The sequence below is a fragment of the Erpetoichthys calabaricus genome, chromosome 6 (assembly GCF_900747795.2).
Source record: "Erpetoichthys calabaricus chromosome 6, fErpCal1.3, whole genome shotgun sequence".
NCBI classification, from domain to species: domain Eukaryota; kingdom Metazoa; phylum Chordata; class Cladistia; order Polypteriformes; family Polypteridae; genus Erpetoichthys; species Erpetoichthys calabaricus.
In genome coordinates this window covers 75864891-75884067 of record NC_041399.2, presented here as the reverse complement: position 1 = coordinate 75884067, position 19177 = coordinate 75864891, and the positions used below count along the sequence as shown (strand labels likewise).

The window sequence follows — 19177 nt, the reverse complement described above, 5'->3', positions numbered from 1 at the left end:
GATTTTTTTTTTGGTCTTATAACTATCAGTGCAGTTTTATTCTGTTAAGATTGCCAGTTTGCTTTATATGCACTATTTTTAAAAAGCTAATATTGTACACGGTTTTACTTTTACTAATTTCTAACCATGGATATTGATTCACCTTGAAAATTTAAGAAAGGAAATTATTCTCTTCTTTGTGAGAAATGGGTATTGGACAAAGAGCTACCAATAAAAAACATTTTTAAAAAGTGAACATGCTACACTTTCATGTAATATACTGTATATTGCAAGATGCTGGTGATAAAATGGACAGAACTTCATGCTAATTGGCAGTGTCCACAGAACAACTTTAGAATGTGTCCAACATCACATTTTTCCCTATGTAGGTTGTGACCATTTTTAGAAATGGATTAATTATTTGCATTTCATATGATTTAACAAAGCAATGTTTGTACAGCAATGATGCTTGCCTTAACTTGAAACACATACCCAACAAAGTGACTGGTTCAAGTGAGAAAATCCTAAACCATACCTACAGTGGTTGAATTCTAACATCAGTACACTTGGAGTACCATGCCAAACCTGATTCTGGAAGACCACAGTAAATGCAGCTTTTCATCTCCACCACCTTGTTGCTCAAATATATTATTACTGCTTGTTTAAAGTTTCACTAAAGGAAGTACAGGTAATTACTTATAACCTGTCACCAGTGTAAACAATTATATGGCACAAAATGTCCAGTGTTCTCAATTTTTTTTTAAATTGGTGCTGATATTTTCAAGAATGCTAAAAATGTCTTTCACTCTTATAAAGTATAATTACAACTGAGGTTCCATCACACTGACTAAAAGTAGCTACAGACTATGATGTTATAAAGGAAAACAGGAAGCACTTCTTCACACAAACTGGTAGCAAACCACAATGCCATGTTTTCCAAACGCATACCTGAATATGTCATAAAGATCATCTAGATTGGCTACTGGGACAGCTTAGCTATTACCTAACAAACCTAAGCCTGATAGACTTAAGTGTGTACTATTTCAGGTGTTATAAAAAAACGCAAGCCCCGGCAGCTACTTAGTGGTGTGAACTTGTCTTTACTAAAACATGTATAGCCAAATACACCATATAGCCCCATATAGTTAACTTTGTAATCCCTAATGAGCAAATTAAAAAAAAAACAGAACTCCAAAACACTTTTTCATTTATTAAGATTTTATGTGCATTTCTCATTAATCAATCTAACAATGTGCTTTGCAAAGCAAAACAACATGAAAATACAATACCCAAAGTGACTTACAAATCATTGTGCCAGGACACTAATGACTTAGAACGCAGATATATAAATTTGCCCACTCAAAGTCACACGTAACAAGTAGTAAGAAGTTACTACCTTGTTTAAATGAATGAATACCACATTTTTAACAAACATAATGGAAAAATTCAAGTTCAAGTTTCTTAAAAAAGTTAAGTTTCTTAAATCTGTACGTACAAAATATATTGTGTTTTCTCACGGTCGGTACATCTGTTCCAGGAAAGGTATCGATGGGTTGATTCCCGACACCCCTGAAAGCTTTGCATAGAGTGTACAGCATTTAACGAAAATTCCGTGTATTAACTTAATAATGCTACTCTCACATGTAATGCAATCCATCAAAGATCAAAGTGACTTGTGGCCACGACGTAAATAGACAATGCAGTGCACAGTTAAGCAAAAAATAATTAAATAATAATGTGTTAACACAATGGTGGGTAAGCTTCATTTTAACCATTCACTAAACATCGTTATTCATACATTAGGCAGACTATTTCCTTAAAGATACTGTACAAACTCACCATTCACTTAGCCTGACAAAAAACATGACCGCAAGCAGTCTCTTGACTCTTTCTTTTTTAAGTACGGACTACTGTCTGACGTGCTGCCACAGATAAAAACTTTTGAAAAGCCATTTTATAAATAAGTCGCCTGCCGCGAGCTGTACCATTTTTCTTTTATTTATCCTAAAGTAGAACACTGAAACTTAAATCCTATACTCGTAGTGAATAACTGGCTTGCACGTCTGCGTTCAGGCAGATTAAAAGTGAAATCATATCCACCTCTCTCTTTGTTTTTTGTGCTGAACCCAAGACAATAAATCCAGGCGCCGCTTTCCACACGCCTGACCCCAGCAGTCCGCACACGCACCCTCTGCTGGCGACGGGAGCGCGACTCTCTTATATACGCGAAGCGGCACGTGACGTCACTGCTCTCTGGCAGTCAGTAAGTCAGCGTCAGTAGAGCAGTGGAAGAGAGAAATAAGTGGAAAGAGAGCCACTCTCAGACTACATGTAGAGTTTATCGAGGAAACGCTGCGAACGGGAATATTGTATTTTTATTATTTTTATAAGAAGAACTGGTGGCTACAGTTTCATTTACCCCAGGATTTGGGGTGGGGGGTCTAGCAACTCCAAACACTCCCGAAATGGATAGAGTTATAACTTTTTTCTTGGCTGCTACGGTCAGTCTTGTGGTCTCAAGTAGAGGACAACTATTCAAAGGTACGGAGTTTTCTTTTCTTTTTTACTTGGAGCTGAAATCTGGAAATAATTACTGGTGCTTAGCGCCTCGGCACAACGTCTTGCAGTCTAGCAGTTGTTATTGTGGGCTTAATTGGCTAAAAAGTGAGACGTCAATGCGGAGGAAAGTTTACTGGTAACAACGATTGTCCCGCGTAAGAATTCCAGAGCCGATGAGCGTTTCGCAACATTGAGTCCTGTAAGCTGGCATGAGGAAGAACGCGGTCGAGCTGTGCCTGCAAATCCGCGTGAAAGTCACTTTTTAGAGCTCTCAGGGTGTTTCTGCGCGCAGGGGAATAATTTGGCAGATAACTGTCGGCACGCATCCAGTTTTGGAGTGTTAGCCAGAGGCTGTCGGGGCGTCCTGAGTTGTCTTCCAGCTGTCAAGCGGCAAAACTTTTAACGCGTAAAAGTTGCCGCAGGGGCTGGGGTGACATTTCCACTCGAAAGTGAAGGACACAAACGGGCCCAGAGGGAACTTCTCTCATAGCCATTCCCTGTGGTTCTTCTCGCTAAAAGTTTCCTCAGCTTTATGATTTTAAGCGAGACGTTAGTCCACAGGAAACGTATCCGAGCTTATCCAGAGTGCCGTTATGTGCGCAGATCGTAGGCACAGACAAAAGAGAGAATGAGATTCAGCCGTATTGATTTGCGGCAGGGTTTGTATAAAACTTTCCCCCCTTTCATGTTTCTTACGAATCCTTGTTTGGCAGAAGCCTGTTTTACATTAGTGCATACCGGTGCTAGAATAACGTGGCAGCATGCACAAAATAAAAAAAGTGGAAAAGGCTGATATTTTTAGTTAAGCTTGTGTATATAATAGACTGTTCAAAAGTTACCTTCTGCAGTTAACTCATTTTTGAGAAGTCATAGTATTTCCAAATATATCGTGCATAAGTGGGAAAGTAGTCGGACATAAGTTTTTGGTCATATCTGTTAAGCTTTCATTTACAAAAAAAGCAATACAGAATTGCTTAAAGGTACCCCACCCGTCCTGCAGACCCAGGCATCTAATAATTTACACAATGTTTCTGTTTTGCTCCAGTTGTTGTTCCGATTGCCCGCGATTCAGAAAAACAAAGACTTCAAGAAAATGAAATGACCTGTGTTTAATGTGAAAAAGCAGATCTGACCAAATGAAAAATATCTTTTATGACAAGACTTTACATATTTGAACTCCGCCTCCAACCCCACAAAACTGTAAAGTGGATTTAGCAGATTTTTTTCTTGATTGGAAATTGTATTCACCTGTTTACAGTCCTGCAGTAACCAATTACCAATATCCAACGGTAATTTACTGTAACGTATATTAGTTATTAACATAAGGGAGTTTTTTTATTTTTCTATTGTTTCATACTGTCATTTACAAGTGTGATTTATGGAAAAGTTATAATGTTCATCAAACACAAGTAGTCATGCTAAAAGTAATCACATTATACTAAACACATAACAATCTCTCAATTTCTTCTGACGCTGATACCAGGGTGGGTTCAAGGAAACCAAAATAAATGGAGGATACATGCACAAATCAGGATCTAAACTTGTCTTTGCTAATTTGCACAAATACTTGTGCACTTACAGACGTGCAAGGAGGCTTCCTTAAACAATCTTAATTGTAACTCATTGCTAAAATGGCAATTCTCATATCGACAGCATCTGCAGTTCAGTGCGGCATTTATGAAAGATTTGCATTAATTTTTTAGACATTTTTCAGACATTTCATCCAATCCATTGTTTTGAACCACCTGAATGCTCAACTGTTTTTCCCAGATGACAAAAAGTTTTATCATGCTACAAATAAACGATAGGGCAATTTTCACACACTGCAGATTGTTTGATAAAATAAAATTGGCGAAAGCCTTTGTATTTTTTCTATTGTGTGATAATTGAAAAGTTGTAAAAAGTAAATATTCAGTTGTTTTAGAGAAACACGACAATTACTGATCCTGCTTTTAGTCGAACAATTTTGAGAAGAATGCTTCAAAGAGGTTATACATTATCCACAAAATCAGCACGTAGCAAGCAAAAGAGAGTTCTGAACAGAATATTCACCTTTTTTTGTTAGTTGAAAAGAAATAATTAAGTGTCTGCAATAAAACCCGCATCTCGGGGAAGTGTTAATAGTAAAGACATTTGAAACACCCTTAAAAAGCAATAGCTCACTGGAAAACTGATTTAAAATTCCTGTCTTTCAGAATCATTTCATAACGTTTTATGCTGCACTCGCCCTTGCAAAAGAACCAAACCACCAAGAAGTAAAGTATCGTGTTTTCTTGTACAGTACTTTGTTAGACATATTTTATAAAGGTGAGGCGGGTCCCTTCTCACAAGCGAATGGCGGGTACCAATTAATACTTTATCTTTCACTGTATTGTCTGGCTGCGCAGAACAGTAATCTCTAGACTAGCAGACATCTTCGCTAATGCAAGATTTTTCTGATGCACAAATACATTTAATGTAATTCACTTCTAAGAGTGGACCCCCGTATAACCAGGGTTATAGACAGAAGTCTAGAGTTTTACATTTCAGATTTTATTCATATATAGCGGAAAATGTTTAATTGTCAGTCCCCCGCCAATTTGTTTACGTCCTTTAAGATTACTTTCCAAATGAACTGTTACTTTAAAGAATCCAATGTTCACTCAGTATATACGAAGCTATTTCACTAACAGAAATTGATTTCTTTTTGCAGATTGATTGATTTATTTATTACTTCCTAGCTTTTTGATCCTTTATTTTCCACCCTTAGAAATTCTCACTGTCGTCTATTAAGTAAGAGGAGAGCTTTCAGGCCACCAAGGTTGTTGACTGTAAATTAAGCGAATTGTTCCAATCTCTCGTTCAAACTGTTGTTAAAACGCTAACAAGGGTACAAGCTCCATTATCCACGTTAATAAGTGGTTTGTCCACTATTCCCATTTAAGTTATGTACACTCATTTTTTGTGATGTGTATATTAAAATTAAAGTTTAGGTTTTATAAACAATAAAGTTAGAAGTAAACCTGTTAAAACGTAAATTTAAATATGTGATTAATGAATTTGTAACGTTTTGGTTACATTAAGCAATGAGTCTGCGTTGTAATTTTAAGAATATATATCATTTGAGTAATTAGTATGTTCTCCCCGTGCTTCCGTGGATATCTTTTGTAGTCCGGATTCCTGCCACAAAAACGTGCATTGAGGTTGGTACAAGTCGTGTTAGCATGACTCCAATGTAAATATGTAATTGTATGGACCGGCGTCTTGTCCAGGTTGGGTTTCAAAGTTGCGCCCAGTATTGTCGAGAGAAGTAGGCTTCCCACGACCATGAGCTGAATAAATCGGACTGAAAATGAATTGATATAAAAGATGCAATTAATAGACAATTGGTGGTGTTTTTAAATGTGCAGTGTGAACATTTTTGTGGTCCAAGTATGTATCGTATGCATAATGTATAGCGCATTATTTTTAAAAAGGTGGATTTCTTTTTACTCAGTCGGCACATTTTGACCGTGTCTTTATTTACAGATCTCATGTTATCAGCGCGTCGCATTTCATAAATCCGCAGAGCTTTGAAGCATTTCAACCGGTCTTATAGTTGAAGAATGAATATAGTTTTCATTGAACAAAGAAAGGAAGAAATAATGAATAAAGAAAGGACAGTGTTCTTACCGTTACTGTAATTTTTAATATGTGTTGTATGTTGAAGTAGAATTTTGTAACTCAAAGTGAACACTACAATACAGTTATGTTTACTATTATGCAATGAACTCTATTAATAATAATTTCCAACAAAGTTTTATACTAATTTCAAGAGTCGTCATACGAGTTCTTTTTCATGTGTCAGATACGCTTACTGTTTTTGTCAGGTCGCGGTGCGCAGTATTGGTACGATGAAATTCTGACTAATCCCATCACAGCCACGGGCATTTTATACTTAATAAATCAGAATCGCTTGCGAGTAATTGCCTGAAACGAGATTCACATCACAGTTGCTTTTAACTTAGTGAATTATTGTTTTGCTTCTTGCTGTTTGTTCTTAGGGTCCTGATGGTGGCAGCATCGCATACATGAAGTAGATAGAAGTCCTCGTTATTGAAATAATAAAAAAAGAACAGTTTTGATGCCTGTACTTTAGTAGAAATAAATCAGAAAGGCAAATATATTAATCGCAAAGATACTATTATCCCCTTGATAGTTTACTAAAGGGTAAAGGGGTTTGAAACGAGCAATCGAATTAGTGCCGCGATATATAGGTTTTACTAGCGTGGTCTGCGTGGTTACATAAAGATTCCAAAACTAGAATGTCCAAAACAGGATCGTAATTAGTAGTAAGTAGCCTTTTCCGAAGGAATTAATAATACGTGAAATAAGCGAAAGTCCACAGAAGAAGCTGCCTGAGTTAAAGTCACCACGATCTTGCACACCAGTGCAATAATCCTGCGTTAAGATAGAGCTTTTTGTCCACAGGGAAAAAGAATATATCTTCTTTTTTAGGTCGCAGATTAGCAATTTTCAAACTATTGCTATGTAAATAGTAATATCTGGAGTACCCGAAAGAAGTGCATTGTTTGGCGATAAACCTCTCTTAAGCGTCCTCGCGTTTAGAGAGCTAAGCGAACAGCCGCAGGAGATCTGAGGAGTGCGGATTTTTAGCTTAGCGGTGCTGGGGCGCCTAGCGGATCTGCTGAGCAGCGTCTCTTTACCGTAGATAAGGCGCTGCTCATTAAACTCACACGGTGATTCCTTCCTTCCGATTTTTGCTGCAATCACTGGTCGATTAAGTGATAAAAGAAAGTATTACTAAATTAGATATATTAAAAAACCGAAAAATGTACTTTCCGATAGTATGAATGCTACATGATACTGTATAATGTGATTTTAATGTCAAACATTCTTTTTAAATCACGTAAATGTATTTTAATAGAAAGGATGGATACGTTGATTCCTCCGGAAGGGAAAATGGGGTTTAAGCTCTGCTTATGACTTTTGATCTTGTGGGTTGAAGGTTATTGCATTAGTGTTTATTTACAGCACACGTTTCTAACACACTTATTTAAAGCACATTGTTTAATACACCAGTTCATGGTCATAGGGAGCTTGTGTGAATCTCACCAGCATTGGGGTAAATCAAGAATGAACCGTGGATTAGGGCCATTCCATTACAAGCGCTCCAACTAACTTAGATTTTTTTATATACAGTATCTTCTTTCTCAGAATGCATTATAACACATTAACTAACAGAGGATACAAAAATACTATACTTCGCAATATTTTTTTCTCATGTCCAGGATGCTCTTATGTATTAGCAATATCCACTTTTAAGTATTAACAATATCCCATTCCATTTGGCTATAATGTTCATATTTACTGAAGTTTTAATTTAGATATGACTTGTTTTACAATGTTTATACTCATTAAGTCATTACATATATGAGCTTGGAGGTTAAAGCTATTTGGTGGCCTGTTTCTGTTGAAATGCTGTACAGTGATAACATCTGGTGTATCCAGTAAAGTGATCACACATTGATTTAGGTATCTGAGCTGAAAATCATTGTTATTATTCAGCCCTTTTGAGTTTGAATTTGACCCGCAACCCAACCTTGGGAAAGTGGGTTAAGAGGATAGATGAATGGAAGGGTGGTTTTTGATCGTTATTTAGTTAATAAATTTAAAGAAGTAATTAAGGTTTACTTGGTAAACTTCATTTTTAGTGGTTTTGGAAATTCCTGTTGGGAAAATTAATACGATTATTTTACTCCAATCAAGGGTTAGACATTAAAGCATTCTTTTTCTGAACAGGCCTTGGAATCTTAACATTTTTCAGTCATGGGAATGGGAACAGGAATGATCCAAGAAGGGTAGTGAAGTAAAGTCTAGGTGGAAGAGTATGGTGGGTATGCAGCATGCCCCAAATGAAGTGCAATGCATTAGGCATTCACCATAATTTCTGCATTGAAAACCACAGTGTTGCTTTTGGCATTAGTATGAATAATTTAATCTGTATAGTAATGTAAAAGCCTTTGAAAGTGCTTCATGTTTGAGTATGGGGTTATTATATTATTCATTGATGCTTTAATCTAGATACTACAAAAATTATTACAAATATGTTCCATGCTTTTTCTAAGTGGTGATGTAGGTCACATGTTAAGAGGTGGTTTGGCTTCTTGAAAAATAAAATTTGGGGTTTGTGGCCATAAATGCTTATAATTATGGGCATGAGAGTGAAAAATGTATTTATGAGTGGTGTTGTGTTTTTTTTTGTTTTTTTTTTTTTGGTTGGGAAACATTTTTTTGTAAGGCATAATGTTATCAAGTTGACAGGTGAACAAGAGAGCCCATAAACCTTACATAAAAGTATCTACTCATTAATACTTGTCATCAGTGGTCATTATTAGGATACAATTAAAGGAGAATGTGGCACAGAAAATGGGGTATTAATTGGAAAAGAGATTTAATAATTTAAATCAATGACAAAAATACAAATATTTCTAAAATTCTTATGAGTGTAAATCTCACACTGCTACTCTTTTATAAATATATAAGAAAATAAATAAGACCGGCTAAAGACAAAGTCATATTATGTGACTTTTCCTGTGATTTTCATTCATAGACTTCATTTACATACAGTAATTTTAAAAAGTCAGTGCCAGTTCCAGCGCGTTGTCTTGTGACAAACAGTTGTGATTATGTTGCAAATCATAAGGGTGGGCTGTATGTGGATGAAAGTCGACAACCAATAAAATCTCACCTGGCTGTACAATTAAGTGACAAGGAATAATGTATGTGCGTGTTTTGGACTATGCCAACAAACAAGAGGGTCGTCTTGTGTTTTATGTACCATGATAGAATGAAAAAACAAGAAAAGGGGCCAAGATCAGCTGAACTCACCATACCTATAAACCCTTCAGGCAGCATGTTGTTGACAGTCAGAAAAAGGTCCAAGCTTGCAGTACTTTGGAAATGTGAAACTGTACTGGAAGGTCACATAATTTGAGATATGCTGTGATTTCTAGTTGTGTAAATTGACATGCTCTGGTGACGATGACTGCAGTTGTAAAGGTTCACATCTCCTTTAACTAGAAGAGGATATTGGCTTTATTAAAAAAATAGATGTATTAGCATTCAAATTGCAGTCTGATTGTGAGACCCATTAGAACAAAAGCCTTTGGCCACAGGGGTGCCCTTGGACTGGTAGGGGTAGTGGAAACCTCTGAGGTAGGGCGTAACAAAAAGTCAAGGAATGCACAGAATTTTTTTTAATAACATGTACAGAGTTTGGTCAATAATAGAAGCAAGTATTAAATTAAGTTTTTTGAAAATAGTTCTGTGTGTGGTAGGTAGCTGAAGTTTTAGTACTGTCCTAAATACTACATATCAGGAAAGGTTATTTTGACATTTTATTAATGTGCAAATGAATTACAATATAAGCAACATTCCATTGAAATTTTTTTTCACTTAGTCATGTTACACAAAGATCTTTCCTAAACTTGTACTTTTAGTGTGGTTCAGCAAACATTTAATTCCAGAGAAAACTCCTTCTGGTCATATACTGAATGTTGTAATAATTAATGCAGAAGATGGATTGGTGGATATTTTTAACATAATGCTTCTTCAAGAAGCAGCAGCAGATATGAGCTTAAACGTGAATGTTTGAGTGTGCCAACACTGTCTGATTTTCCTGATCCAGGAATATTAAATCCCACTGATTGTGGGAAATGTGTAAAAATGTTGTGAATTTCCCATTGGGATTAATAAAGTATCTATCTATCTATCTATCTATCTATCTATCTATCTATCTATCTATCTATCTATCTATCTATCTATCTATCTATCTATCTATCTATCTATCTAAATCATATATATTAGCAAAAGCATTATCAGACCACGTCCTGAAATGACCATATATGGCAAGCACAGTGCTTCAGACATTCCAGGTTACATCAAAATTCTGACCACAGTAAACAAAATAAAATAAAAATTAAATAAACGTGTTGGTATCTATCTATCTATCTATCTATCTATCTATCTATCTATCTATCTATCTATCTATCTATCTATCTATCTATCTATCTATCTATCTATCGATCTATCTGACTCTGAAAATGGATTAACTGGGTTCAGTAAATAGATGTATAGCTGTAGAATGGATTGTATTTGCATAATCATTTGTAACACATACATGCTGCTTTTCATCTGTATACTTTTTAATATGTTTTTGTGAAATCTGAAATAAATGTTTATGAAGAAAACATTTTGAAGAATTTTAATAAGCAGTAAGTCATGTTAACACAAACAATAAAAACTATTACAGCATATGAAGTATATCCATCATTAAATCTTTATTTTATAAACTTTGTTACTTTTTTATTAGAAGAATGCTATTACAATGTAACATATAACTGACTCACTGTTTTATTAATAAGATTCATTAATTCATGTTTTTCAGTGAACACTAGCATTAGACAGACACAACAAGAATTGAGCAGTTTGCTTTTCTCTTGTTCATTAAAAAGCACATCATATATCATTTCAGATGTACCTGTATCATCACCCTCTCTTTTAAGGTGGTTAACTTTGAAACATTTGCTGATTATCACTACAATGTATTTTCCCAAACAGCTCTTTCTCTTTATTTCTTTTACTATCACTACCTCTTTCCCAGTGGCCCCCGTAACTGCTGCTACCCCTGGGTTAATAGTGACCTTTAGGAGGTAGACCTTCAAGGCAGTTGCAAATGTTCCTGCTCTGAGATTTGAAACTTCAGGATCCCTTTTTTCTGAGAAGTGAACTGCTCAGTTCTTGAGATTCCTCTGTGGCTTCTGTCTAATGCTAGTGTTCTGTTTTCCTGTAGCACATACTATAAAAATTGTGAATGTCTTTTTAAAGGAAAAGAGTTGTAAACAATATGATGGGATCTGATTATAATATGTAGCTCATATTAAGTTGATTTTTTTGGAATGACAGTCCTCCCAACCGACCTTTAAAAGGAGCAGGGATTACTGTCTGTTTAAAAGTAAACATATTTTATTAACATATGTAAACAACATGTTTTCAACTAAAGATGCTAATTTTATCACAAGAAAAAAAAGCAACATCTTTTCCTTTCTTAAAATAGAATCATAAAGATACGTTAGCTAACTGTTCGATAGTGTGTACTCTGAAGTGCAGACACAAATTATATTGTTGCTTATTTACATGTGCAGTTATCTTTTTTCAGCTTCAAACATACAAAGAGAGCAGTCGAAAATATAGATTGGCATTTTTTCCAGCATTGTTCAAGAAGAATACTAAATCACTAAATATATAGACAGCAATACCTGAAACTATATTTGTTTTGAACACCGGAGAAGAAACGTGTGTTCAGAATTTTATTTCAGTACTAGCAAATAATTTGGAGATGGAACAAAATGTAAAGGGAAAGGCAAGATTGTGATAAGAAATAAGGCTGTAAATTCAAAAACCAGAAAAAATGAGGACAAAACCAATACAACTTTACAAAATTGTAAAATCCTGACACTACCTTGGGTTTATTTCAAATTAAGCTTTGTTTTTTAAGGAAGTACAACACCAGGATACTAGAAGCCATATACCACTATCTTTTATGGACAGACCAAGAGAGCACACATTGTCATGTGACCTGTGCATCACATGACTGGAAACAGGCATAGTGACTGTAATCAACATGGCCATGCTAATGCAAAACTGATCACTCAGGAATCCATATTACTAACCAAGAATGGTAAACCGGATGGCATGGACGCAGGCTTACTAAACCGGATGGCATGGACGCAGGTACCCGGCGATGGGACCATGAGACGTACTGCGCAGGAGCATACAGCGCACGTCTCATAAACCGCAATTGAAGTCGTATCCACCGCGAATGAATGACTCACCGCCCAAAAACGAAACAGCTCAACTGACGTGAATGAGAAATGAAGCAACAAGGTGCCCATAGCTAACGACACAGCCACAGCAAAAAGAGGATTCTGCGATGCAGCCCGGATTCAAATGGAAGTGCGAAGGGCGCAGGCGTCACCGCCATATTGTGAGTGGCACTACTATGGAAGGCGCAGGCGTCACCGCCATAATGTGCGTGGCACTACTGCGGAGTGAAGTTAGGAGTAATGTGCTGCTTGGTATTGTACAAAACGCTGAACGCTTTACACCGAATTCACACACAATACAGCTCAACGCTACAAACACGAGCTCACCTGGATAAGATCAATGAACGCGGGCGCCTACAACGCGCGTCTGAAACTGCGGAAGCACAGCAGACACGGGTTCAAAACAAACGAGCTCGACTGACGGATATACAAACACGCGCCCGGCTGGATAAAATCAATGTACGCAGGCGCCTACAACACGCGTCTGTCCATATTACTAACCGAGAATGGTAAACCGGATGGCATGGACGCAGGCTTACTAAACCGGATGGCATGGACGCAGGTACACGGCGATGGGACCATGAGACGTACTGCGCAGGCGCGTACAGCGCACGTCTCATAAACCGCAATCGAAGTCGTATCCACCTCGAACGAACTACTCACCGCCCAAAAACGAAACAGCTCAACTGACGTGAATGAGAAATGAAGCAACAAGGCGCCCATAGCTAGCGACACAGCCACGCCAAAAAGAGGATTCTGCGATGCAGCCCGGATTCAAACGGAAGAGGCTACGGAGGCCCCACAGGTCCACAAAGATAGTGCGAAGGGCGCAGGCTTCACTGCCATATTGTGAGTGGCACTACTACGGAAGGCGCAGGTGTCACTGCCATATTGTGAGTGGCACTACTATGGAAGGCGCAGGTGTCACCGCCATAATGTGCGTGGCACTACTGCGGAGTGAAGTTAGGAGTAATGTGCTGCTTGGGATTGTACAAACCGCTGAACGCTTTACACTGAATTCAAACACAATACAGCTCAACGCTACAAACACGAGCTCACCTGGATAAGATCAATGAACGCGGGCGCCTACAACGCGTGTCTGAAACTGCGGAAGCACAGCAGACACGGGTTCAAAACAAATGAGCTCGACTGACGGATATACAAACACGCGCCCGGCTGGATAAAATCAATGTACGCAGGCGCCTACAACACACGTCTGAAATGCCGCAAGCAAAGCGGGCATGGCTCCAAGACGAACAAGCTCAACTAATGTGTTTGAGGATACCCAACGCCGGGGGTAGGGGAGCGAAGCGAGCAGGGGGCGGAGCCCCCCTTGTAGAATAGAAAATGATGCTGAGGTGCTATCTCTGCCATAATGAAAAACATGTATAACAATGATAATTTTTTAATATTTAAAAAAAGGAACAAAATAACTCCATAAAATATATATACAGTAATCCCCCACTTACTGAATTTCTGCGAAGTAGGGACACCATATTTATTTAATTATTTAATGTGTATTTGGACGTTTTTAAACCCTCCCTGTATTGTTTACAACCCACCCTTTACTCTATTAATTACAGGGACAACTGCTAAGCAATATGAAATCGGTAGATAAGTTTACACTTACTGTATAGCGAAGTACACGTAGCTATATATGACGTGATGATGGTGATGAATATGCTGCGCAGTAAAAATGATGACGATGAAGGTGGTGATGACTTTTACTGCGCAGCCGATGACTGTATTTAACGTCTCTTCAGACGGCGGTGCCATTTCCTGGGGCACCTCCTCCACGGTTTCCGAAGGTGTATCCGTAGTAGTAGTAGTAGTAGTAGTAGTAGTAGTAGTAGTAGTAGTAGTAGTAGTAGGAGGAACTGGCTCTTTTTTGCGAGGCTGCAAAAACATTGTGATCGGCAGTTGCTGCCGCTGCTTCTTTTTCCGGTCGAAGAGCAGCTTGTAGGCGGTCATGACGTCGTCAACCTTGTTGCAAAGATTCCTAAAGCAGATTCCATCCAGACTACTGCCTTATCATGTCCACTTGCAACTCGTTTTGCATCCTGGTTAAAGGACACTGCGGCCGTAGATCTTATATGCTTTTCCTCCTTTTTAAATAAAAAGAATCGTGGACTCATTGATGCTGTAATGGTGTCCTGCAGCGGTGTAGCTGTTCCCTTCCTTCAGCATATCCAAAACTTTTACCTTTTCTGCAATCATTTGCATCTTCTGATGGACACGGCCCCTGAAGCAGTAGCACGTTAATGCTGAATGAGTGAGATGAGACTTCCTGGTTAATGCAGCACTCCGTCGCTGAGCCAATCAGCAGCACACAGGAACCTAACTGCGTGCTCTGATTGGGTAGCTCTCAGCCATCCGCCAATAGCATCTCTTGTATGAAATCAATTGGGCAAACCAACTGAGGAAGCAAGTACCAGAAGTAAAAAGACCCATTGTCCGCAGAAACCCGCGAAGCAGCGAAAAATCCGCATTATATATTTAGATATGCTTACATATAAAATCCGCGAAGTAGTGAATCCGCGAAAAGTGAACCGCGAAGTAGCGAGGGATTACTGTAACACTGAATTATTATAGTACAAGGGGGCTCCGCCCCCTGCTCGCTTCGCTCGCCTACCCCCGGTGTTGGGTAACCCGAAATACATTGATGAATGTATGAGATATATTGGAGTGTAAAGGTGTAGATGACGAACAAAGGAAGTGTATTCATTAATCCTAATGAATGTTTACTAATAGTGGACTCATTACAGAATGCGTTGTCAGCTAATTGGCGTAATTGTTTAGCGGCCGTCTGTCGTTCCTTTCTTTGCTGTTTATCTATTGACTCTGCTGTTTGAGAGGCGCGTTGTAGGCGCCTACGTTCATTAATTGTATTCAGGCGGGCTCGCTTCTGTATGTCCGTAAGTTGAGATGTTTCGTTTTGGAGCCGTGACTCCTTTGGTTTCGTTTTTTGAGAAGCGCGTTGTAGGCACCTGCGTTCATTGATTTTATCCAGGCGGGCTCGTTTTTGTATCTCTGTCAGTTGTGGTCTTTCGTTTTGAACCCGTGCCTTCTTTGCTTCCGCAGTTTCAGATGCGCATTGTAGGCGTCTATGTACATTGCATTTGTCTATGCGGGCTCGTTTTTGTAGCTCCGTTAGTCGAGCTGTTTGGTTTTGGAGCCGAGACAGTTTGGCTTCCGCGGTTTCAGACGCGCGTTGTAGGCGCCTACGTCTATTGTTTTTATCTATGCGGGCTCGCTTTTGTAGCTCCGTTAGTTGAACTGGATCGTTTTGGAGCCGTGACCGTGACTCCATTAGTTATCCGTTGTCTACCGTTAGTAATATGGATAATTGCACTTACTGTTAATACGGAGCATTTTCTGTGGTTGTACTGTTAATAATGCATCACTGTAATGTGATTCACATATGCTATATGGTTTGGACGTGTGAGGATGCCGTACGTTTAATACGGAGAGTTCGTTTATTCATATTACCCAGACCATGCTGTGTAGTGTGGATGTTTAGTTCAGAAGCGTGTTGTAGGCGCCTGCGCCTTTCGTACTTTCTCGCGCCTTCCGTACTATCTTTGTGGACCTTTGCGGACCCTGTAGTGTCTTCCGTTTGACTCTGGGGTTAGTTGAGCTCTTTCGTTTTTGAGCCGTGACTCCTTCGTTCACGGTGGATCAGACTTCGCTTGCGGTTTATGAGACGCGCGCTGTAGGCGCCTGCGCACTATATCTCCTGCGTCCATCGCCATGTACCTGGGTCCATGCCTTCCGGTTTACCATTCTCGGTTAGTAATATGGATCCTGGTATGATGCATATTCCCATGATGTTAGGAACTGTTCCCAGTCTTAAGAAGCCAATCTACAAATGCATTCAGTTGTCAGATGACAGACCTGAAACCAAAATAAATAAAGAAATAAAGCACAGTACATGCTACAGAATCACAGGTAGGTTAAATATAGAAATCGGCATGTGGTACATAAACCTTAGTAGTCCTCAACAACGAACTAAAATGGCATAATACTGTCAAGCTTCAGATTTTGAGACTGGTTTATTATATTCTTTTAAAACATATACACATAAAATGCATGCGGATTGCTTAACACATTAAAACACCTTTCTTGTATCACAGCTCTCATATTGTTATAAAAGTGGCTATTGTGAGTGGTTATTTATTACTTGTTTCTCACAACCAAAGAAGATAAAGGTTCTTTGCCTCTTGCAAGGTTCACCTGGATATTGATGGATGTGATGGAATCAAGGAAGCTATGACAGAATCAGGTGATTTCAAAGAGATTCATTATCAGTCAAAGATGTTTATTAAAGAACTGAATAGGGAGTCTCCTTAAACGAATGCGGTATCTGATTTGTATGTTTTAACTGCCCTTTTTACCCCTCTTGAAGACAATCCTTTCATGTTGCAAGTATGAGTGCTTCAAAACCTTTAAGAGACTTAACAGAGGTGTCTCTTATTACACAGTAGACACCTTTTAAAGTGAGCACATTTGTCTGAAAATATGAGGCACAAACGAAAATATTATTAATTAATGCTCTATGGCCTGGCATTGTTTCAGATAATAAAATGGTAAAATGCATACCATTTAGGCAGAAAGGAATCGTGCTGACAAGCACAGTGCAGCAAGCAACCACAATAAAGGAATCTTTCTCTCAATGTCGTTCTGATTTGGGACCAACATAAATGCTTCCTCACATTATGGAAATATGCTGTCAGGATCATCTCAATGGAGAGCAACTCCAGGCAGCTAATTAATCTTGTCTGATGCCAGGGCTGTGTGCATATGTGTGTGTGTGTGTGTGTGTTAGTTTATGTGCGCTCATGGCCAGGTTGAAGGAAGAAGGCAGGTGGATCTATTTTTCCCCCCATGTGTATGACCACAGGCAAATCTCTCCATTAACGTCGCTTTGCATCTGTGCTCTTTAATGTCATTTCTGCTCGTCAGTCATTAATGCATTAATGCCTACTTGCATGCAGTACATTTGCATCAGTTTCCTTGTCTGCAGGGCTGTAGCAGTAAAAGGAGCACGTTGACCCCCATCACCACCCCCCAAACCATCCTTTTTGTATATAAATACCTCATCACAGTCTGGTACCTGTTTCTGATCTAAGTGGTACATCAAGGTGGATCAATGAAAGTAACATTAGTTTTATTGCACAAATACTTACAGAACTGGCACAATGTCTTGAATCAAAACAGGTGAGAACAGCAGAGCAGAAGGCATTTTTTATTGTTTTTTTTAGACATTTTTCTCATCATATGTAAGTTTTATTCATCACTACAATTAAATATACAAAAAAATTAAATATTACATTAAATATGGTTGTAGCTTATTTTTCTTGTGAACTTCTTAATTTCTTGCCTTGTGTTATCATTTTTTCCTGTATTAGGCTAGTTATTGCTAAGCAGGCAGAAAGAAAATATGCTTTAATTGATCTTAATTTGTCACTTTAATTGAGAACACTGAGGTTAGGTTCTAATGTGAATGTAGTCCTGTACTCCTATTTCTCTGCTTCATTATTTGTACTTGGCATTGAGAAATTGAGCACTGACGCTTTGCCAGGAACCAAGAGGCCCCCAGTTTATGATGCTAATTTATAACTTTAAATTGTGCCATCAATGTTAGCTTGCAGTTTACTGCCTCACCTACAGATGCCATTAATAGCAAAGCAGACTGCCAGACTGGCATACATTTGATGATCATCTTAAAAACAGAAAAGGACAACACTGTATTGAGAAGCGAATATTAGATGGTGAAAATGTTTTCTGAATGCAGAGATTAAATGGTAATAATTACTACTTATATGAAACAGAAGCACTTTATAACTACTGATGAACAGAGAATATCAGGGGCCGAAGATCATCTAAGCAGCATCAAGCACAAGGCAGGAAACAGTGCTTAGTGGGGTACAAGTCTACTTCAGCGCATGAAATACCCATAGAAAAAATTATATTTGAATTTGCATTTTGGAACGGGAAGGAAGAGTAGCAAAATGTTTCTTGTGCATGAATTTATAGACGGTGGATTTTGCTTTTTTTTGCTGCTGATAAATTAAGAATTCTCATATTTTTTGGTATTTGCTGCACTGCAAAAAACATCTGTTTTCTTCATTACACACACATTCATAAAAACAGATACCTTACTAACGGCTGGGTAGAGATGAACTTTTGTTGGTGAACAGGCTTATCTCAGGTTGAAAATGCTCTCATGATCTATCTGTCTCCTACTGTATACCTGCACACACATTGTATGGTAAGAGACATGCTACAAGGCAGCAGCTTCATATTGGAGTATATAAGTTTTTACAGTGCTTTAGTATGGATACCATCCTATTTAAAACATGAACAGTACTGTCACTCTCACCAGTTCAGCAGTTGTTTCAAGAAGGGATGTATGTATCTGAAATGGATAACAGTCAATGTGATAAACTCTTTACCCCAAAGCAAAGTAGGGAAGAGGTTCATCCTACTATTGTTGGACTGCTTTACATAATACCTTACCACATCAAAGAGAAGCAACAAGTCTAAATAATTTTAAATGAAGCGTTTTCATGGTTGAATATACTGAAACACTTTGAAAACAACTAGGTTAAAAAAATGTAATATACAGTATGCTGTATACTGTGTGTGTGTGTGTGTGTGTGTGTATGTGCGAGCAGTCATAATAAAATGTTTTTCCAACTTAGAGGAACAGTAGTGAATTCTGCTTCCTTATAGTTGACCCATCTGCTTTCTGTGTGGAGTTTGCAAGTTTG

At 38.2% G+C, this 19177-nt stretch overlaps 1 protein-coding gene across 1 annotated transcript in view; it reads left to right on the top strand.

The window, feature by feature from the left end:
• Positions 1–2244: 2244 nt before the first annotated feature.
• ptprma (protein tyrosine phosphatase receptor type Ma) overlaps positions 2245–19177 on the top strand; it is a 796186-nt gene continuing 779253 nt past the window's right edge. Inside the window, exon 1 of the mRNA XM_051929399.1 lies at positions 2245–2520. Coding sequence (XP_051785359.1) covers positions 2445–2520 — 76 coding nt within the window. The 5' untranslated portion in view covers positions 2245–2444. The remainder of the gene's footprint in view (positions 2521–19177) is intronic.